The 17814-nt window shown below is 46.5% G+C and overlaps 1 protein-coding gene across 9 annotated transcripts in view; it reads right to left on the reverse strand.

Annotated features, from left to right (window-relative positions):
- apba2b (amyloid beta (A4) precursor protein-binding, family A, member 2b) overlaps nucleotides 1-17814 on the reverse strand; it is a 100627-nt gene that overhangs the window by 23457 nt on the left and 59356 nt on the right. For all 9 annotated transcript variants that reach the window (XM_071206810.1, XM_071206811.1, XM_071206798.1 and 6 more), the window contains 2 exons: nucleotides 4738-5226; nucleotides 2566-4289 (listed from right to left, as the gene is read on the reverse strand). In XM_071206810.1, coding sequence (XP_071062911.1) covers nucleotides 2566-4289; nucleotides 4738-5206 — 2193 coding nt within the window. In that variant the 5' untranslated portion in view covers nucleotides 5207-5226. The remainder of the gene's footprint in view (nucleotides 1-2565; nucleotides 4290-4737; nucleotides 5227-17814) is intronic.

The raw sequence follows: 17814 nt of genomic DNA on the forward strand, positions 1-17814 counted from the left end.
ACAGAGGACGAGCCGACCAAATAATCTCAGTGAGTCTGGGAATCTGCACTGTGCCGAGCGTTCTTCCAATGTAATCTGATTACACTGTCTGACCCAGTTCTGTGTTACAAATGAGCCACATAGTGAGTGTAACATGTGCACAATGTGGAGCAGGTGTGGATCAGCAAGCTGCTCACAGGAGACTTTCCTGTTCTCCTTTTAGCATCTGACTTTCAGAGGTGGGGGGAGCTCTGCGTGTGTGAGTGTGTAGATGTGACTACAGAGTGGGTGTTCATTCAGGCCTGTGAGAAGGAGAGAGATGAGGAGGGGGACATCTCAAGGTAACTTGGGGGAGGGGAGAGGCTCCAGCTATTATCTGGAAGGCGATGAGCAACATGTCGTGGCTCAAGTAACTCATCTTCAGTTCGTCACCGCAAAGATCTTTCCATATTCAATGGCAGGGGTCTCTGCCACATAGCATCGTAATATCCTGAATATACAGTATGGTATTTAGCATATTGGTATGTTCTAGGGCTGGGCGGTTGGCTGAGTACATGAACAGTTGTTTTTTTGTTTTGGTATTTAATGGTCTGCATCAAGCAAGTTACTAAGTAGATTTATGTGCTGTCCTCATTCCAATTTTGAGGAAAATTGTGTACTATTACTCCACTACATTTATTTAATACCTTTAGTTACTTTGCAGATTTGGATTAATGACGTAAAATATAATCAACACCTAAACAACACTTTAGTTACACCTGGAGTAAAATTCACAAGCTACCAGTTTACAAAGTAACTAAAAGTAGCTGCACCTTTACCAGCTTTGATAACACAAATCTGCATCAATATATATAATCAAAACATATAATATATATAATTCTGAAATGGACCTCCATAAACAGTACTTTTACTTTTGGTACTTCAAGTATATTCTGATGACAATACTTTGCTACTTTTACTTAAGTAACATTTTTAATGCAGGACTTTTACTTGTAACAGAGTATTCCTACACTCCGGTACTTTTACTTTGACCTAAGTACAAGATCTGAGTACTTTTCCCACCTCTGCGTCCAAATAAATCAGAGCAGCTTAGCCACTGCTCAGCAGTTAGACATGGCACATAGCCATCACAGCATAAAATAGCATAAAACAGAGCATCTTACTCTAAGAAAGTTATTTATTTTGGAAAATCCAGAGTAAGTGATTGTTCAATCAAATCAAATCAAGTTTTATTTATATAGCACATTTATAAACCATTTTTGGTCGAGCCAAAGTGCTGTACATAAAATAAAAATAGCCTACAGTAGAGACACTTTACAGCAAATACATCAGCACAGATTGTTCAGAATATCAGTATGAGAAAAACGGCACCCTCTGTCCTTAGACCCTCACATCGTACAAGGAAAAATTTCCAGAGAAAACCCACAGTTTAAGGGGGGGAAATGGGAGAAACCTCAGGGAGAGCAACAGGGGAGGGATCCCTCTCCCAGGACGGACAGACATGCAATAGATGCCGTGTGTAAATCGAAGAGATAATACATTTTACAGCATATAGACCGAATGTTAGGGTCTGTAATAAGAAGATGAATCCACGAGGATCACAGCATAAAATAGCATAAAACAGAGCATCTTACTCTAAGAAAGTTATTTATTTTGGCAAATCCAGAGTAAGTGATTGTTGTAACAGCTTACATACTAACTAGGGATGCCAGCGATTATTCGATTATTCAAATATTATTCGATTATTCGAATATTCGCTACAGTCTCCATAATCGAATATTATTTTTAAAAATCGATTTTATTTATATATATATATTTATTTTTTTAATTATGTTTTTTTTTTTTTTTTCTGGCTTAGTTTCAACCACAATATATATATAAATATATATATGCTAATAATAGTAATAGTATTAATAATTGTAAATGGTCATTGGTCACACCACCAGTTTGTTTTACTGTAAACTTGGAGGAAGCCTGCGTGCAGAGCAGACTGCTGCTGCAGCACGCTACACACCGACCCCGCCCCCACCCCCACCCCCCCTCTCCCTCACACGTGCGACTAAAGATGAACAAAGCGGCAGGTAAAAAGAGTTCCTCCTTGTGGAACTACTTCGAACACACAAGTCCAAAGGAAGTTAAATGCAAGCTCTGCGAAAAGACGTTGGTCTATCACAGCTCAACCTCAACAATGCGTTCGCATTTGAGTGCGGGGCGGGGGGGGGGGGGGGGGGGATGGGTCGGTCGAATAATCGATTGTTATTCGCCAGGGCTGCCGAATAATTGATTTTGATCATGGTCAGTTTCTGGCAACCCTAATACTAACCACGATGGGGTTGTGGTGTGGGTGACACACACGCTCCAAAATATTGGCATTGTTTGTTAAGCTGACAGTGAATGGATGGAAATGAAAACATATCGCCCCATCCCGTTGTGTTTCCTCTGATCATCTGTGGGTGCTACTCTCCAAGTGAAGTTCTATAGCCTAATTGGGTTGGAAAGTATGTTCATGTTTTGGAAAGGCAAACCAACAGGGACAGATTATGGAAAAAAACAGGTCTCCCAGCTAACCAATCATAAACAGCTCACCTGCTCTTGTTGCCATCGCTGCCTGTCCTCAGAGGAACGTGCGTGTGCCTTGACGCCCCTCTGGAGGTCGGGGGTGTTGTGGTGCATGGAGGGCAGGTTCAGGGACTTGGGTCTGCTGTCATGGCGATGGGGAGCTGGTGGGTAGGGGGCAGCGTCAGGCTTGGGGTGAGGGTAGTCGCTCGGGGCAGGGTCCTGCGCCAGCTCCTCCGGGCTCTGGTCCGTGCCGCTGCTCAGACTCCCCATGCTCATACTTATCTTGATCTCAGCTACTATTTGGTCAATGTCCTCCTCCGCCTCCTCCCCCGTCTCCCCCTCCACCACCAGCACCTTACGGCCACGGTACGGAGAGACTCGCACCGAGTTCCCATTGTCCTCTGGGGCATAGTAGTCTCCAGTGTAGGCCCTGCCATGTCTCTCCTCTTCGTCACCATCCTCATCTTCTTCCTCATTAGGGCAGTACTCCTCACTCTCTGCCTGCTCCTCTTCCTCTCTGTCCTTCAGGGTGTCTGTAAGGGGGGGCTGGTGGTGGTGATGGTTGTTATGGTGATGGTCCAAAATGGGTTCTGGTCTTCCATTGTAGATCTGCTCGTCTGGATCCTGCTCCACCACGTCGCAGCGAACCTCCCCCTCTCCCTCCACCCACTCCTCCCCCAGGTGCCTCTCTCGCCCCGCCCAGGCCTCCTGCCTGACCTGGCCTTCCTCTATCCACTCCTCCCTCACCTCCTCGTCTTCCTCTCTCCACTCCTCCCTGGGATCTTCATCTCCCTCTCTCCATTCCTCCCTCGGCTCCTCATCTCCTTCTCTCCATTCCTCCCTGGGCTCCTCATCTCCTTCTCTCCATTCCTCCCTCGGCTCCTCATCTCCTTCTCTCCACTCTTCCCTCGGCACTTCCTCTCCCTCCACATCTCCCGCTCTCCACTCCTCCCTCGGCACTTCGTCTCCCTCCTCATCTCCCTCTATCCACTCCTCCTTCGGCACTTCATCTCCCTCCACATCTCCCGCTCTCCACTCCTCCCTCGGCACTTCGTCTCCCTCCTCATCTCCCTCTATCCACTCCTCCTTCGGCACTTCATCTCCCTCCACATCTCCCGCTCTCCATTCCTCCCTCGGCACTTCGTCTCCCTCCTCATCTCCCTCTATCCACTCCTGCTTCGGCACTTCATCTCCCTCCACATCTCCCGCTCTCCACTCCTCCCTCGGCACTTCGTCTCCCTCCTCATCTCCCTCTATCCACTCCTCCTTCGGCACTTCATCTCCCTCCACATCTCCCGCTCTCCACTCCTCCCTCGGCACTTCATCTCCCTCTATCCACTCCTCCCTCGGCTCTTCATCTCCCTCTATCCACTCCTCCCTCGGCTCTTCATCTCCCTCTATCCACTCCTCCCTCAGCTCTTCATCTCCCTCTGTCCACTCCTGCCTCACCCCTTCTTCCTCTTCTCTCCACTCTTCCCTCACTGCCCCCTCTACCTCCTCATCTTCCACCCATTCTTCCTCTCTCACTTCTGCTGGCCCCTCCACCTCTACCTCCTCGACCCACCCTTCCACAGCCTCCGGACGCTCTTCAGTGGGGTCTCCCCCTTCCGGCATGGGGGTGACACCGTCCCCCTGGCTCTGGCTGGGGTTACACTCCCCCTGGTTGCTGCAATTCATACCCTCCATGTAACTGTCGTCCTCCGGGCAGTAGCGGATGTAGTAAGTCACACCTTCATCTTCCTCTGCCATCCCTGGAGAGATTCATGATGACATAGAGATGTGGGGCGTCTTTATTCAAATCCCAACAAGTGCTGAGCTACTAAACATTTACAGGTACTTATCATGGGAATAGGAACTCAAAATCACTTCACTCATTTAGTTTGTCACTGCCAAGGGATCTTACTCATGTTTTAATTCTGAGAGACAAGGTTTCCAAGTTATTTTCCAAGTGGAAATTCAGTCATGGTACAAAATAAAACCTGTGGGGATATTTTTCCACATTGCACCCTTGCTTGAATTCACAAAAATGACTCATTCGGATGATGATGCAGCTTCTGACTGTTATATTTTCAGCTTCGGTTATTTCTTTTATTTGTGTAGTTCTTGCTCAACAGAGGAAAAAAGGATAAAATAAGCTTTCAGGGCTGCAGAAAGAGACAGTGAAGGTTCAGAATCAATAACGGAATAATGGATACTCACCATCATTGTAGTCTTCATCTGAGGTGTTGTTAATGTAGTCAGAGCTGGAGTCATCATCCAGGCTGTCAGCTCCACCGTGGAAGTCCGCCCGCACATGAACATCTGGTTCACGTTCATGTTCTGGCGTAGAGGGTGTTGCTGGCCGCTTGTTCTCCAGTTCTGCATCTGCTGGGTTGCTGTACAGCTTCACTTCCACCTCTGCGTTCTCCTCCACTTCTGGCTGGGTGCGACCCACGTCTGGCGATTTGGGAGGAGAGTATTGTGCCTTACAGGAACGGGGGAGAGGTTTCTGATCACGAGGCTCTTTGGGGTAGCGGACCGGGCGTTGGCGAGGAGGAATAGCTTTCAGATCACATGACTCTGTAGGACGAGGAGTGGGGCAAGAGGCAGGTCCTGGGGCAGCCATGCCGTTCACTACGCTGGTCCCCGGCCTCTTCCTATGAGCCATGAGTGGCCGCTTACTGGCCATGCATTGTTATTGGTTTGACCCTAGGAGAAAGATGAAGACACATGAGCAGTGTTAGATCAACTTCAAATGCAACTGTTAACCACTCCCATGTGAGTGCATACACAAGAGAAGAACAAACTATAATAGATCTGAATATATTTAAATGTACAGCGCTGAAGTTGGTATGCTTTGGAGCTGTTGTGCGTTTCAGCAGAACAAAAAATGGCAAATCTGCTCACACAATAGATTTCCTTTATCAAACACATAACATGGAGCTTTATTCATCTTTTTCTACCCTTTGCATACAGCTGCAAAATTGTTTCATTGCCTGACAAACCAATCTGTTCCTGTAATTGAGCATGGCATTCTCTAGTTTACATACAGAAGAATACATGTTTGCCTATTTAGCTCAACTTTGGCTTCAAATACAACAATTAAGGGGCTCATTGATCACTCAGGCTCAGCTTTAGAACAATAGACACAGAGACCGTGTTGGTCAAATATAACTAATGGGACTCTTCCGGGGAAACAATCAATAGTTTAATCAAAGTCATCTCCACATGCTGCACACATGACCTCGTATCATTGGGCTTGCAGATGGCAATCATGACTGATTGAAGATTGATTTGGTAGCTTGTTGGTAGCAACATGCTACGACATTAACATACATCATCAACGTTATGGAGCTACACCTCTACCTGTGTTAATGTGCTGAATGATGAAACCTTTGGACACAAACAGTGTATAGCTAATTCTCATAACAATGACATTCTTAATTTTCAGTTGATTTTATGAAAATATAGATAGAAACATTTTAATTCTGAAGATTTTAGACATTTAGAGTTTAACAGCTACATAATTCAGTTAAGATACTCAAGAAAGTATATTCTAGCATTGGCTATATTAACATTCAGAGAAACCCAAGAACAGGTCGAAAAAAAGTATAAGGCCTACTTTCCCAAATATAAGAACAGATGTAATAACACATTTACCCAAAAACATCAAAAGGTATGCTTTTGTTTGTGAATAGATCCCTTTATATACATAAGAAACACACACATATGCACGCCAAGCATCAACACACAAACATATTGAAAGCACAAAGTTAAGAGCACTTTACTATTTGTTGTACTGTATTTAAACAACCAACAACGTTCTGTAAAGTGTGCCCTCTGTGCCCTGTATCATCCATTTTGGAGCCAACCCCACTCTGTTTTGCCATCATGTTGCCATGAACAACTGCCCTCAAGAGAGATGGTCTTGCTGCTTTCCCCCTTTTTCCTTCACCATAATTATATTTTCCATCACCAGAGATTACACTGGTTAGTTAGCTCTGCACAACCTGACACAAACAAATCAGCTCTAAAACACAAAGACGGAAATACAGAAAGAAGCACACACAGACGCACATGGGTACACAGTGGGTTGTTCCACAGGTAGCCAGGTTAGGGGACTGAGATTACATGTGTACACAAGCCCACGTACTGGGCTGACTGGCTCTTGTTGCTGTATGGCAAACATCATTTTTTTATCAAATAAAAGCACTACAAAAGAGGCTTCTTCACAGTGATTGTAAATGCACACACTGTTCTTTACACCTGATGAAATATAGCAACATGTACATCATTGGAAATAGAAAAAGGCAAAAACGTTTCCACTTAATGAAATAAAAATGAAGGCTTGTTAATAGCGAGAAAACCATGCACTGACTGAGTTTCCTACCTGATGTCCTGAGCAGGGTCGTGGGATACAATAGCACTCAAACAACGGCCCTATCCTCCCCTCCCTCAAATGTTTCCCTTTGCTCCTCCCTTCCCCCACCAGCTGCTCCACATCATGCACCTCCCTGGCTCCCCCCCCCACCCCCTTCTTCCTCCACATTATATCCCAGCATCCTCTTGTGGAGACTCAGCCCCACCTAGTTCAATCCCCCAGAGCTGAGGGTAAGGATTGGTAACTATGGGTAACTGCATCCCTTGGGGACTGATACCCTTTGACCTCTTCTTTGTTGCCCTCCTATTCATACGCCTTCTTTTTTTTTGGTGCAGTGTTGTCCGACTCTTCAAGTATTTCTATCATATCATGTTTTTTAATGTTTATATTTTTCGAGAGTGCCATTACATCTGAATTTGGAAAGCATATAAGACTCAAGCCAGGTGGCTTTTCCTAAATCTGCTTTGTCTGGCATGCATTTCCGAATTGACATTGTTTATTCAATGAGCATTTGTATGTCATGAGACACAGGTGGGATCTTTCCAGCCTGTTTGGTATTACTGTGACATATTTAGAATACAAGAGAGCACAGTACAACTAAATACACAGAATATGTGTCTACATGTAATAGTTTGTATCTGCACTCATTACATACATTTTATCAATAGCGGCATGAAAATGGTTAGTCAGTTTGTTTGTTTGTTTGTTTGTTTGTTTGTATATATCTACAATGTCAATTGTAGTACAGACTAGTTATTATATCTTATGCAGGTGCAAAATGTATGTAAATATATTCAGTCAGCTGGTGTGCGCAATTTTAAATTATGTCGAGCAAGGTCAGGTGACATGAAGCAACGCAGTTGTCGTTTTTCTATTGCTTATTAAAATTGGCCTTGACCATGCCCTTCATATCATTTTTCAAATCATTGCCCAAACTAAAGTCTTATTTACATGTTATGATTTTTGTTTCTCTGCCTTGTTAGCAGAGATGTGCTCCAGCCCCATGGGAGCCTGAATATAAATGAGTGGCTAAAAAAAATGAATCAATGATTGGTGTAAAAAGAAATCCAAATCCAGCTGGCTCCAACATACTTTACATCCCACCTGCACGCAAACACAAACAAAATGTTTTTGTGTCCCTCAAAAAAGCGCTGAAATGTAGGCAATAACAAGAGCATACCAGCCTGTCTGCAGTATCCAAATTGTCTGGTATGAGCTACAGCTGTGTACCACTTGTGAAGGGCTGTCGCTATGGACATAGCTATTCATGTTTTCCCTCAGACTCTTGTTTGAGGTAAAGAAGGGCTAAGGAGAGGACAGACGACCAGAGAGGCAATCAGAAAGCAGCAGATGGCTCAGTCAGAGCGAGGGCCGCGGGAATACTAATGTCTGGCTGCCTTGAATTCTGAGATCTGACCTCTGCTCACACCAATGAATGAGACAGGCAGGTTTCTACAGGGAAGAGACGAGACAGGACAGATGAGTGTGAACCATAAAGAGTCATTGAATGTAATATGACAGAAACAGTATTTCTTATTCTATTAGCCTGTAATGAGCCAGCCTCTTAGATTGTGGGAAAGACAAGATCACTATCAATGAGCTATTAAACTCAGAGACCTACCTGAACTTAGACAGAGATTCAATTTAATGTTAGTTAAACCCTTGCAGTGTATATATTGTGTGCTTATCTTCTGCAGTAGTTCAATTTCTCACTTTTTACATGTTTTATGCATGCATAGCTGGATATTAACCACAAGGCTCATTATATTACTATCAACAGATTGTGAATGTGAGCTCTAACAGGTGAAATTGGAAGAGTGGGGGGAGGCAGTGGCTTGTTGGGCAGGTGGATTACGTTCTCTCTTGTACCAAATGCATTTCAATGCTGATGCAACCTACAAGCAAATGGCAACTGCACATTATGCAGCACTTTTCACAGTGGAAAACACTTTTAAGTATTGTAAGCATTAGCTGGACCACTGCCTTTCTAAAGTAGGTTTTTTATAGACTATTGATCTTGATAATTAGGAAATTATATGCATGAATGCAAAATAAGTTTTAATATAAAACTTCAATCGTCTCTCTGATCATGTGTAATTTTTTCTAACTTTTCAGAAGTCTAGCCAGATAATATCCACTTGACATATACTGTACATAAAGAAAGACAGGTACCACTTTACAATAGTGTTAATTTTATCAGCTTTTTTTTTTAATTTAGTTTTAGTCTTAGTCCTGTGTTACATTTCCTTTTTAGTTTTAGTCATATTTAGTCACCTTCATCCTGTTTTTATTTTTGTCAAGTTTTAGTCGACTAAAAGTCTGAGCATTTTAGTCTTATTTTAGTCAAAGAAAACTAATTATTTTAGTCTACTTTTTGTCAATGAAAACTGTTGAGTCTTTTTTAGTCATCAGATTATATAGAACATTTCAGTCAAACTAGTCTAGCCAAAACCAATAATTTGTCATTTTAGTATAAATAAATAAGATTATATATTGTCCTTATTTGATGAAAAACTCAGGTTGAATGATTTAGAAGCTTTGCCTGGTCAGGTTTGTGGTGTTTTAACTGTGTTATGGCCACATTGCTTCCCTTCTGATAAAACAATGCATTCGCTTTTTATCTCCGCCTCATTGTAGCGAAAATGGGCCCAAATATCACATAGTTTCTTTCTCCCAAGCAGTGGTGGCTTTAGACTTTTCCGTTGTCAGTAATTTTGACGGACAGGATTGTAACATTTCCGTCATAATCCATTATTACCCGTCGAGTGCACAATGTATCACTCACTCGCGCTGACGGGGGGGTATTCGGTTAACGCGACCACTGCTCCCAAGCCCTGTTGTTGCCATTTTATTTTCTGTTAAATAAGGTTAGTTAGACCATGAGTTAGTCCCGAGTCTTCCTGACAGTTCACAGAGTGCCGCTGCCCGGTGTAATTCAAATGTGCCGCCGCACGCAGCACAGACATACAGCTGCTGCCCTGACGCAGCACCGGAAATGGAACTGCTGGGAGAAAAACTATAGGTTACTTACGTAACCCCAGTACTCAGAGTAACATGAAGTGAGATGTCTCACTATGGGATGTGCCTCATCGCGGAGCAAACAGAAGCATCAATCTCATTACGCCAATCCCGATTGGCTGGTGATCTTGACGTCAACGTCAGGGGAAATCACCCCCTATAAGTAGCTTGCGCCACGACGCATGCGTCATTCAAAATAAGCACCTCTTCTCGCTTCACCATAGCAAGGAGGGCCGTCTGGTGAGACATCTCACTTCATGTTACTCTGAGTGCTGGGGTTACGTAAGTAACCTATAGTTCTCATTCATAACACTCCGTTCGATGTCTCACTATGGGATATTGTAGCTCCCGTATTGCCAGGCGAGCTTATCTCGAAGACCACCGACCAACCGGAATTTAACAGGTGGAGTCCCGACTCAACAAGGTGCCCAGCACTGCTCGGGCCACGCATGGAGCGGATACGCCCAGCCTGTAAAAGCGGACAAAAGTGAGCGGCGAAGACCCGCTTGCCGCTGCACAGATGTCTTGGATGGGAGACATCCTGGACAGAGCCCAGGATGCAGCCAGACCCTGATTTGAAAGAGCTCGCGGACCCGAAGGTGCCTGCAAACTCTGACTCGTAAGGGTCTCAAAGCAATAGCCTCCACACGACAGTGGGAGAGCCGTTGCTTAGTAATCGGCTTGCCCCCCTTTAAGGGTTAGCCCAGGACACCAGGAGTTGGTCATTATGACAAACACCCCTGATCTGTCCATACAGGTGCGTAAGCACAAACTGGACACAGCAAATCCCGCTGCTGTTCCCCGTAGGGACCCAGCGGCTGAGGAAATGTCTCAATATCCATTGGGTACATGTACAGACAGTGTCTGAAAACATTACTGGCTCGCCTGGCGGAAGCCAGGGTCAGTAACAGCACTATGTTAGAGAGACCTGGTGTAGGAATCTCTCGCACTCTGAATAGTGTTAACACCCTATGAGGGAGTCTCACTATATTCAGGTTGTACCACTCACGGGCCAGGCCCATAAGGCCAAGCGCTCTGGGTGTGGGTGAAAAATCTCACCCCCCACCTGGGACAGTATGCCCCTGTGTAGTGGGAGCTGCCATGGCTGCCCGCACAGCAGCTGATAAATCTCCGCCAGCCAGTACATAGCGGGCCAGTGCGGAGCTATCAGGATAAGTGTGTGGCGTTGTTCCCTCACTCTTGCCAGAGTTTGGGGAATCAGAGCCAAGGGTGGGAACGCGTACAGAAGGCCCGAAGGCCAAACGTGTGCGAGTGCGTCCACGCCTAACGGTGCGTTTAGGTCGCTCATCGAAAAGAACAGCTGACACTGAGCATTTTCTCTTGATGCGAACAGATCCACCGTGGCTCTGCCATAACGCACCCACAGCTGGCTCACAATCCTTGGATGTAGAGTCCAGTCTGCATAAAGTGGTGTACCTCTGGACAGCAGATCTGCCCCGAGGTTCGACACACCCGGTACGTGCGTCGCTCTCAGGGAGAGGAGACGTCTACCGCTCCATAGGATCAGTTTGCGTGCCAGCATGTGTAACTGGAGAGAACGCAAACCCCCTTGGCGGTTTATATACGATATTGTCGTCGTATTGTCTGTCCTCACGAGGACATGGTGTCCTCTGAGAAAAGGCAGGAAGTGCTTTAGGGTGAGGCACACCGCTAAAAGCTCCAGGTAATTTATGTGTGCCCGCTGGAGGTCTCTGCTCCAGAGACCCCTCACCGGGCGGCCTTCATAAATACCTCCCCAACCCTTCGTGAAAGGACAGCACCCATAGGCACGCCCCGTACTAGAAAAGTCGGGTGCAGCCAGTGGCGCAGTGCCGTTACGCATTTCACAGTAACCATTACCCTCCGCGCGCCATGACGCGCGGGGTTTAGTTTTAAGGCGGCTACCCAGCGCTGAAACTCCCTCATGTGTAAGCGTCCTAGTCGTACGACCAGGATGGCTGACGTCATGAGCCCCATCAACCGCAGGCATGTTCTGAAGAGAACATGTTTGCGACGCTGGAATAAAGCGAGACAAGCTCTGAAAGCTTTCACTCTTTCCGCTGACAGGCGAGCTGAAAAGGGCACCGAGTTCAGGTGTAAACCCAGGAAGAGTGCAGTCTGCGCGGGGCACAGCATGCTCTTCTCTGTGTTTATTATGAACCCCAGGTTGAGCAGGTGCTTTATGAGAACATTTGTCTGCGTAATAGCCTCGTGCTCCGACTGTGCGAGAAGCAGCCAGTCGTCCAGGTAGGTCGCCAAGCGAATACCCTGTTGTCTTAACGGGGCTATCGCGGCTTCCGTACATCGTACAAACACTCTTGGACTGAGAGACAGGCCGAAGGGAAGTACTCTGTATTCGTAACAGATCCCCTGAAATGCGAATCTCAGATATTTCCTGTGTGGATAATATACTGGGACGTGGAAATACGCATCTCTCAGGTCGACTGATGTAAACCAATCATCTTGTCGCACGAGACGCAGCAGAGATGTGTGAGTGAGCATTCTGAATTTATATCTTTTTAGATATCTGTTCAGAACCCTCAAATCCAGTATTGGCCGGATTCCGTTCCCTCCTCGTTTGGGGACGAGGAAGTACTTGGAATAAAAACCACTCTGACTCTGCTCGGCAGGTACAACAGATATAGCTCTCTTTTCTAGAAGTGAGAGGATCTCTCTCTCTAGAATATGGGCTGACTCTCCTCGGGCTTGTGAATACAAAATGCCCGAGAAACGAGGGGGGGTGACAGCGAATTGGAGTCTGTAACCCCGTGTTACTGTCTTGAAAACCCAAGCAGATGTTGTGAGCATCTTCCACTGTGTGCTCCTTACAGCCAGCGGAGATGTCACATCTCTTGCCCTCTGAGACTCTGTTTGTTGTGTCATGGGGCCCTCTAGTGTCTGAACACGGTGGTACCCCATTTCAACAGTCCCCACCGTTACTGCGCACGCACGTGGCGGTGGCTTCACAGACCCGTTTATTATCCGCCTTTTGAGAGAGGCCGTAGCTGCTCTCAGAAGGGGATTTATGGTTAACGGACTGTTTATTGTTTTTCTTTTCATTTTTTTGAGCTGCGCCCTTGGCCGAAGCCTGGATGCGTCAGCGAAAAATGGTTTATTCAAACAATAATGATGTGACATGTGTTTTGTGCGGACTTGAGGATGGCGTTGAGGCATCTCTCGAGGCAGCGGGAACACAATTCGAGCCGGAGAAGGAACTTCCAGCTCTGTCACAGAGGGGAGAAGGAGGGGCTGTCATGCCGCTCGCTTCTTCCTCCTTGATTGCTGGCCGAAATTCTGGGTTGGCTGCGCCTGGGCTGCAGCCGGGACCGGAGATTTTCTAGACCAACTCGCCCTCGTCTCCTGCCTGGGCTGGGGACTCGGGGCGGGCTGCGACCTCTGCTGATCTGGTACTCTAGATCCAGCAGGGTTCGGAGCAGCTTGGGCGAAGGGTCGCTGATGCGGAGGCAGCGGCTGGACCCTTCGAGGGAGACAGAGGTGGAGGGCCTCGTCTTCCTTCTTTTTCGACTCGCACCTCCTCTGCATGGAAGCGAGAGCGGAGCCGAAAATTCACTCGGGAACGATGGGCATATCCAGCACATCTTCTTTTTCCCGGTCCGGGAGGTTGGTGAGGTTGAGCCATCTAGCTCTTTCCTGCACCACCATGATCCCCATCACTTTGCCCGTGGCCTGGACGGCGCAGCGTTGGACACGGAGACAAATGTCTGTGACCGCGGCTATCTCGTCCAGAGTGGCCGGTCCAGAATCGCTCGACAGATCCTCACAGAGCTCCGCTTGGTACGCGGTTAGCATCGAGGAAACGTTCAGAGCTCTGGCGGACAATGCTGCAGCTTTGTAGGCCCGTTCCGTCATGGTCGACTGGAATCGGTCTGTTTTTGCTGGCAGTGTGGGGTTCCTGCTCGGTGACGGGCCCATCCTCGGTAGGAGGTGGGCTGCCACCAGCGGTTCCATAGGCGGTATGTGGAGCAGGCCGAGCCTCTCCATACCGTCACAGTCAAGGGAGGAGGCACCCTGGATTGGGGCCTTGTTGCTAAAGGGCCGGTCTCTCCACGAGACCGACACCTCATCCAACATCTCCGGGAAGACCGGGAGGAGTTGCCTCTTTGTCCTCGTTGTTTGGAAAAACAGTTTTCCCTCGTAACGGGACCTGGAGGTCTCCTTGGCCACTTCGGGCCATGGGATGTCTAGTCTGGCCGCAGCACGTTGACACACGGCTTGTAGGTCCATACTGAGACAGGGCGAAGCTGGTATGCTATCTTCCGAGAGAGCAGCCATCGCTCCAGGCTTTGCAGCCTGAGCTGGTGACACGAAGACGTCGTCTTCCTGCTCGTCCGAATCAGACAGGAGGAACTCAGAGGCATCCTCTTCGTCCTCCATGTAATTCAATTCTAGGACATCCTCCACGGGTGAAACCATGGTGAGGTCCAGTCGGGAGCCCCAGCTTGGTATAGCGTGGGGTCCCGTTCCCGCGTCCTTTCCCGCCACCGGGACCCGGCCTGATATGGCGCGGGAAACCGGTTCCGCAGCTGCCGCGGTTGATGAGCCCCAGGCCGTGAAGGCGAGGGACTCAGTCTCTGCGGCGGATGCCCCCGTGTCTTGGTTGCCAGCCGGCCAACCAGTGGACATGAGGGGATCCTGTCCCGACAGGCTAGCTTGTCGTGCTAACCGTCGGCGAAGGCTCTTTATGGTGAGGTGGGCACAATGCCCACACGAGCCGGGGTCGTCGATAGCCTCCTGGGCGTGTTCCAGCCCGAGGCAGGACGAGCAGACCTGGTGTGAGTCTGTGCCTGCTATCTTCAACCCGCAGTCGCAGAACCGAGCCTTTGAGTCCCTGACTCCTCTGGTGTGAGGGAGAGAGGCGTCCATGGAGAGGACCCGCTCTTAACAGGTATGTCGAGAAAAGTGTCCCAAACTGTCCTTTATCCGGAGAAAAAAGGTAGTGTGGGTCCTTTCCTCTCAAAGAATATTACCTGGTGTGGCAATATTCTTTAAATCGGCGAGGTTGACTATAGTACGTCTTCTGTGAGAGAATAGAGTAGCCGGCTAACGCCCGTCGACCGAAGATTAGCTTTGGGTTCAGTCTGTGGACTGTTAAGCTAGCCCGGCTACCGTTCGAGATGTGCTCTGAAGCGAGAAGAGGTGTTTGAATGACGCATGCGTCGTGGTGCAAGCTACTTATAGGGGGTGATTTCCCCTGACGTTGACGTCAAGATCACCAGCCAATCGGTATTGGCGTAATGAGATTGATGCTTCTGTTTGCTCCGCGATGAGGCGCATCCCATAGTGAGACATCGAACGGAGTGTTATGAATGAGAACTGACTATTAGGCCGCAAGGTGAACCTCGAAAAGTCCTCTAGAAAAGAAATCCCGCTCCACAGAAGTGGAACTACACAATCTTTAGTTCATAAAAAAGAACGAGTCATGCTTATCCACCAAAAAAAAGTTCGTCGCTAATATTCCTGCCAATTCTTCTAGGCACGTAATTATTGGCTGAATTAGTCCCTTCAAAGCGTAATAATATCTTGGTCCAAAGTAGTGCCACGGTTCGTCACGTGATCATGCTCCACCAATTGGGTAGCTGCATATTGTCAACAGAAGTGAAAGATGGCCGCCTACATGGTTGCGCTAAACCAGACCAAATGGATTCTAAACAGTGCTGTATGCTTGTTTTATGTCATGTTTTGTCATATGTCTTAATACATCACTAAGTCCGAGGTATTTGCGTTATATACGCGGTATTTGTGAGAGGTTTTACTATCTGGGAACAGAGTTGACCATCGAATCAACATTGACTAGCAGCGTTTATCAGCCAACTCCAGCTACAAACAATTTCCCCACGGGGATTAATAAAGTATATCAAACTCAAATTTATCAAACTATCATTCCTGGACTACCATGCATCGCTAGATTCATTGGCTGAGCTCGTGGATTATTCCATTAGACTGAGGACTTTTTGTCTGTCTGTTGTTACCCTGTACACGTTAAATGCACTCTTAAAATGACTTGATTTCATACATAGCTGCGTCCAAGAAGAAGGTTAACTTGTTACGTTAAGTAATTTAGATCAATAAAAAGCAGTACTTCCAGGCTGAAGACTTTTCTTTTTGTCGCTGCTTTTAATTGAACTATTCATATCTTAGACTGCACTGTAACTTTTATCCATGTATTTTTTCTTTTAATGTTTATTTTATTAGCTTTTCTTTTTAATGACTGATTTGAAATGCCATTTTCTTAATGTCTTTCATTTTTTGTAAAGCACTTTGAATTGTCTTGTGTTGAAAAGTGCTATATAAATAAACTTGCCTTGCCTTGCTTTTACCAATGTCCATTGATTCATTTATTTACTCATTCATCCCTCCACAAATGAAAACAACACTGATGAACCATAAAAACGAGATTTATTACAAATATAAAAAGGTATGACGTAGAAAACAGTACAAAACAGAATAAGGACATGTAATGGAGTATAATTGATTGGTGTCAGGTGATCGTGATCCGCAGCCACGGCTGGGCGGAGCGGCCGATTGGTGCTGTGATTGCCTCAGCTGGTTAAAAGAGTCCTGCTGATTATACTCTGTGTTCTGGTTTGGTTGTGAAGCCACACGGTTTTTTGACCGCTGCATTGCACTGCAGAGAAGAGACTATTTGTTTATTTAAAGGACGAACACTGTTTCAACCTCGTCTGGTAAGATACGATAACTTGGAAATAAATGTACCAAAAACAAACGTATCTCTGAGTGATGTGTGAGCGCGTCGGCCAGGCGCTAAAACCAAAAGAACAGAAAAGAGCTTAAGAAAGGTGGAAAGAAGGCTCTTTTATTCCTATTCCTCACTGTCAGTGTCAGGGCAGTCATCGTTCTCTTCCTCTGTTTCTTTTTTATTTGCACAATTTGAGCAACAACATAAGTCTGTGCAACAGAGTCCTGCAGAGAAGCATGAACACCTGCCTTTCTCACAGGCAGACTCTTTGCAGCTGCAGTGTATCACATGCAACACGCTGTCAGGGGCAGGATTTATTGTCATCCAAGTGATGTGTAAGTTCCCATCCTCTATTTCCCAACCATATCCAGCAGGTGATGGAGCATTAATTTCTCTTTTGAGACAGGACCTCATTATTGCTGCCTGGTAATTTGCCCTTTTGCAGTGCTGATGGAGGGCATCAGGAGTAGGGGGAATGCTTAATTCTGGCAAGGCCGATGATGCCATACAGAAAGCCTTGTACCTAGCATCATTTACATCTTCGGCTGCTGGCTGATCATATAGGTGACATACATACCGGCAAAGAAGTGCAAATGTTGATTGCTCCAAGTCAAAGTTAGTACCTACACTTCTAAAAGCCTTAAGGTAGTCATCTTTCTCACATGCAACAGCAAATGACTTTCTTTTACCTTTGCCATAGAAAGCGCTTGTGGAGTCACACCCAGAGAACGTGTGAATTCCAATCAATGCTGTGCAGCATGTTGGGCATGTAAAAACACCCGTGTGTCACATTCCTCATGATCACACTGCAGGTCTTCAACAACATCAACAGTGGTTGTTAAACTTGTGGTTTTCAGCCACCACGTTCCGAGAGTCTCCCTTCAAGCCGAGCCACCGTTGTAAGCTTGTCCTGTACGTATTCCATCTTGTATTGGCAAAATAATCAACCTGTTTGTGCTTCACAGACGTAATATGCATGTAACAATGTTTGTGCGTTGATAATTTTGACTTTTTGAGACTTTCTGGTGCGTCTGGAGCCTTCTTTCCACCTTTCTTAAGCTCTTTTCTGTTCTTTTGGTTTTAGCGCCTGGCCGACGCGCTCACACATCACTCAGAGATACATTTGTTTTTGGCACATTTATTTCCAATTATCGTATCTTACCAGACGAGGTTGAAACAG

Source organism: Pseudochaenichthys georgianus, chromosome 3 (assembly GCF_902827115.2).
Source record: "Pseudochaenichthys georgianus chromosome 3, fPseGeo1.2, whole genome shotgun sequence".
Taxonomy (NCBI): domain Eukaryota; kingdom Metazoa; phylum Chordata; class Actinopteri; order Perciformes; family Channichthyidae; genus Pseudochaenichthys; species Pseudochaenichthys georgianus.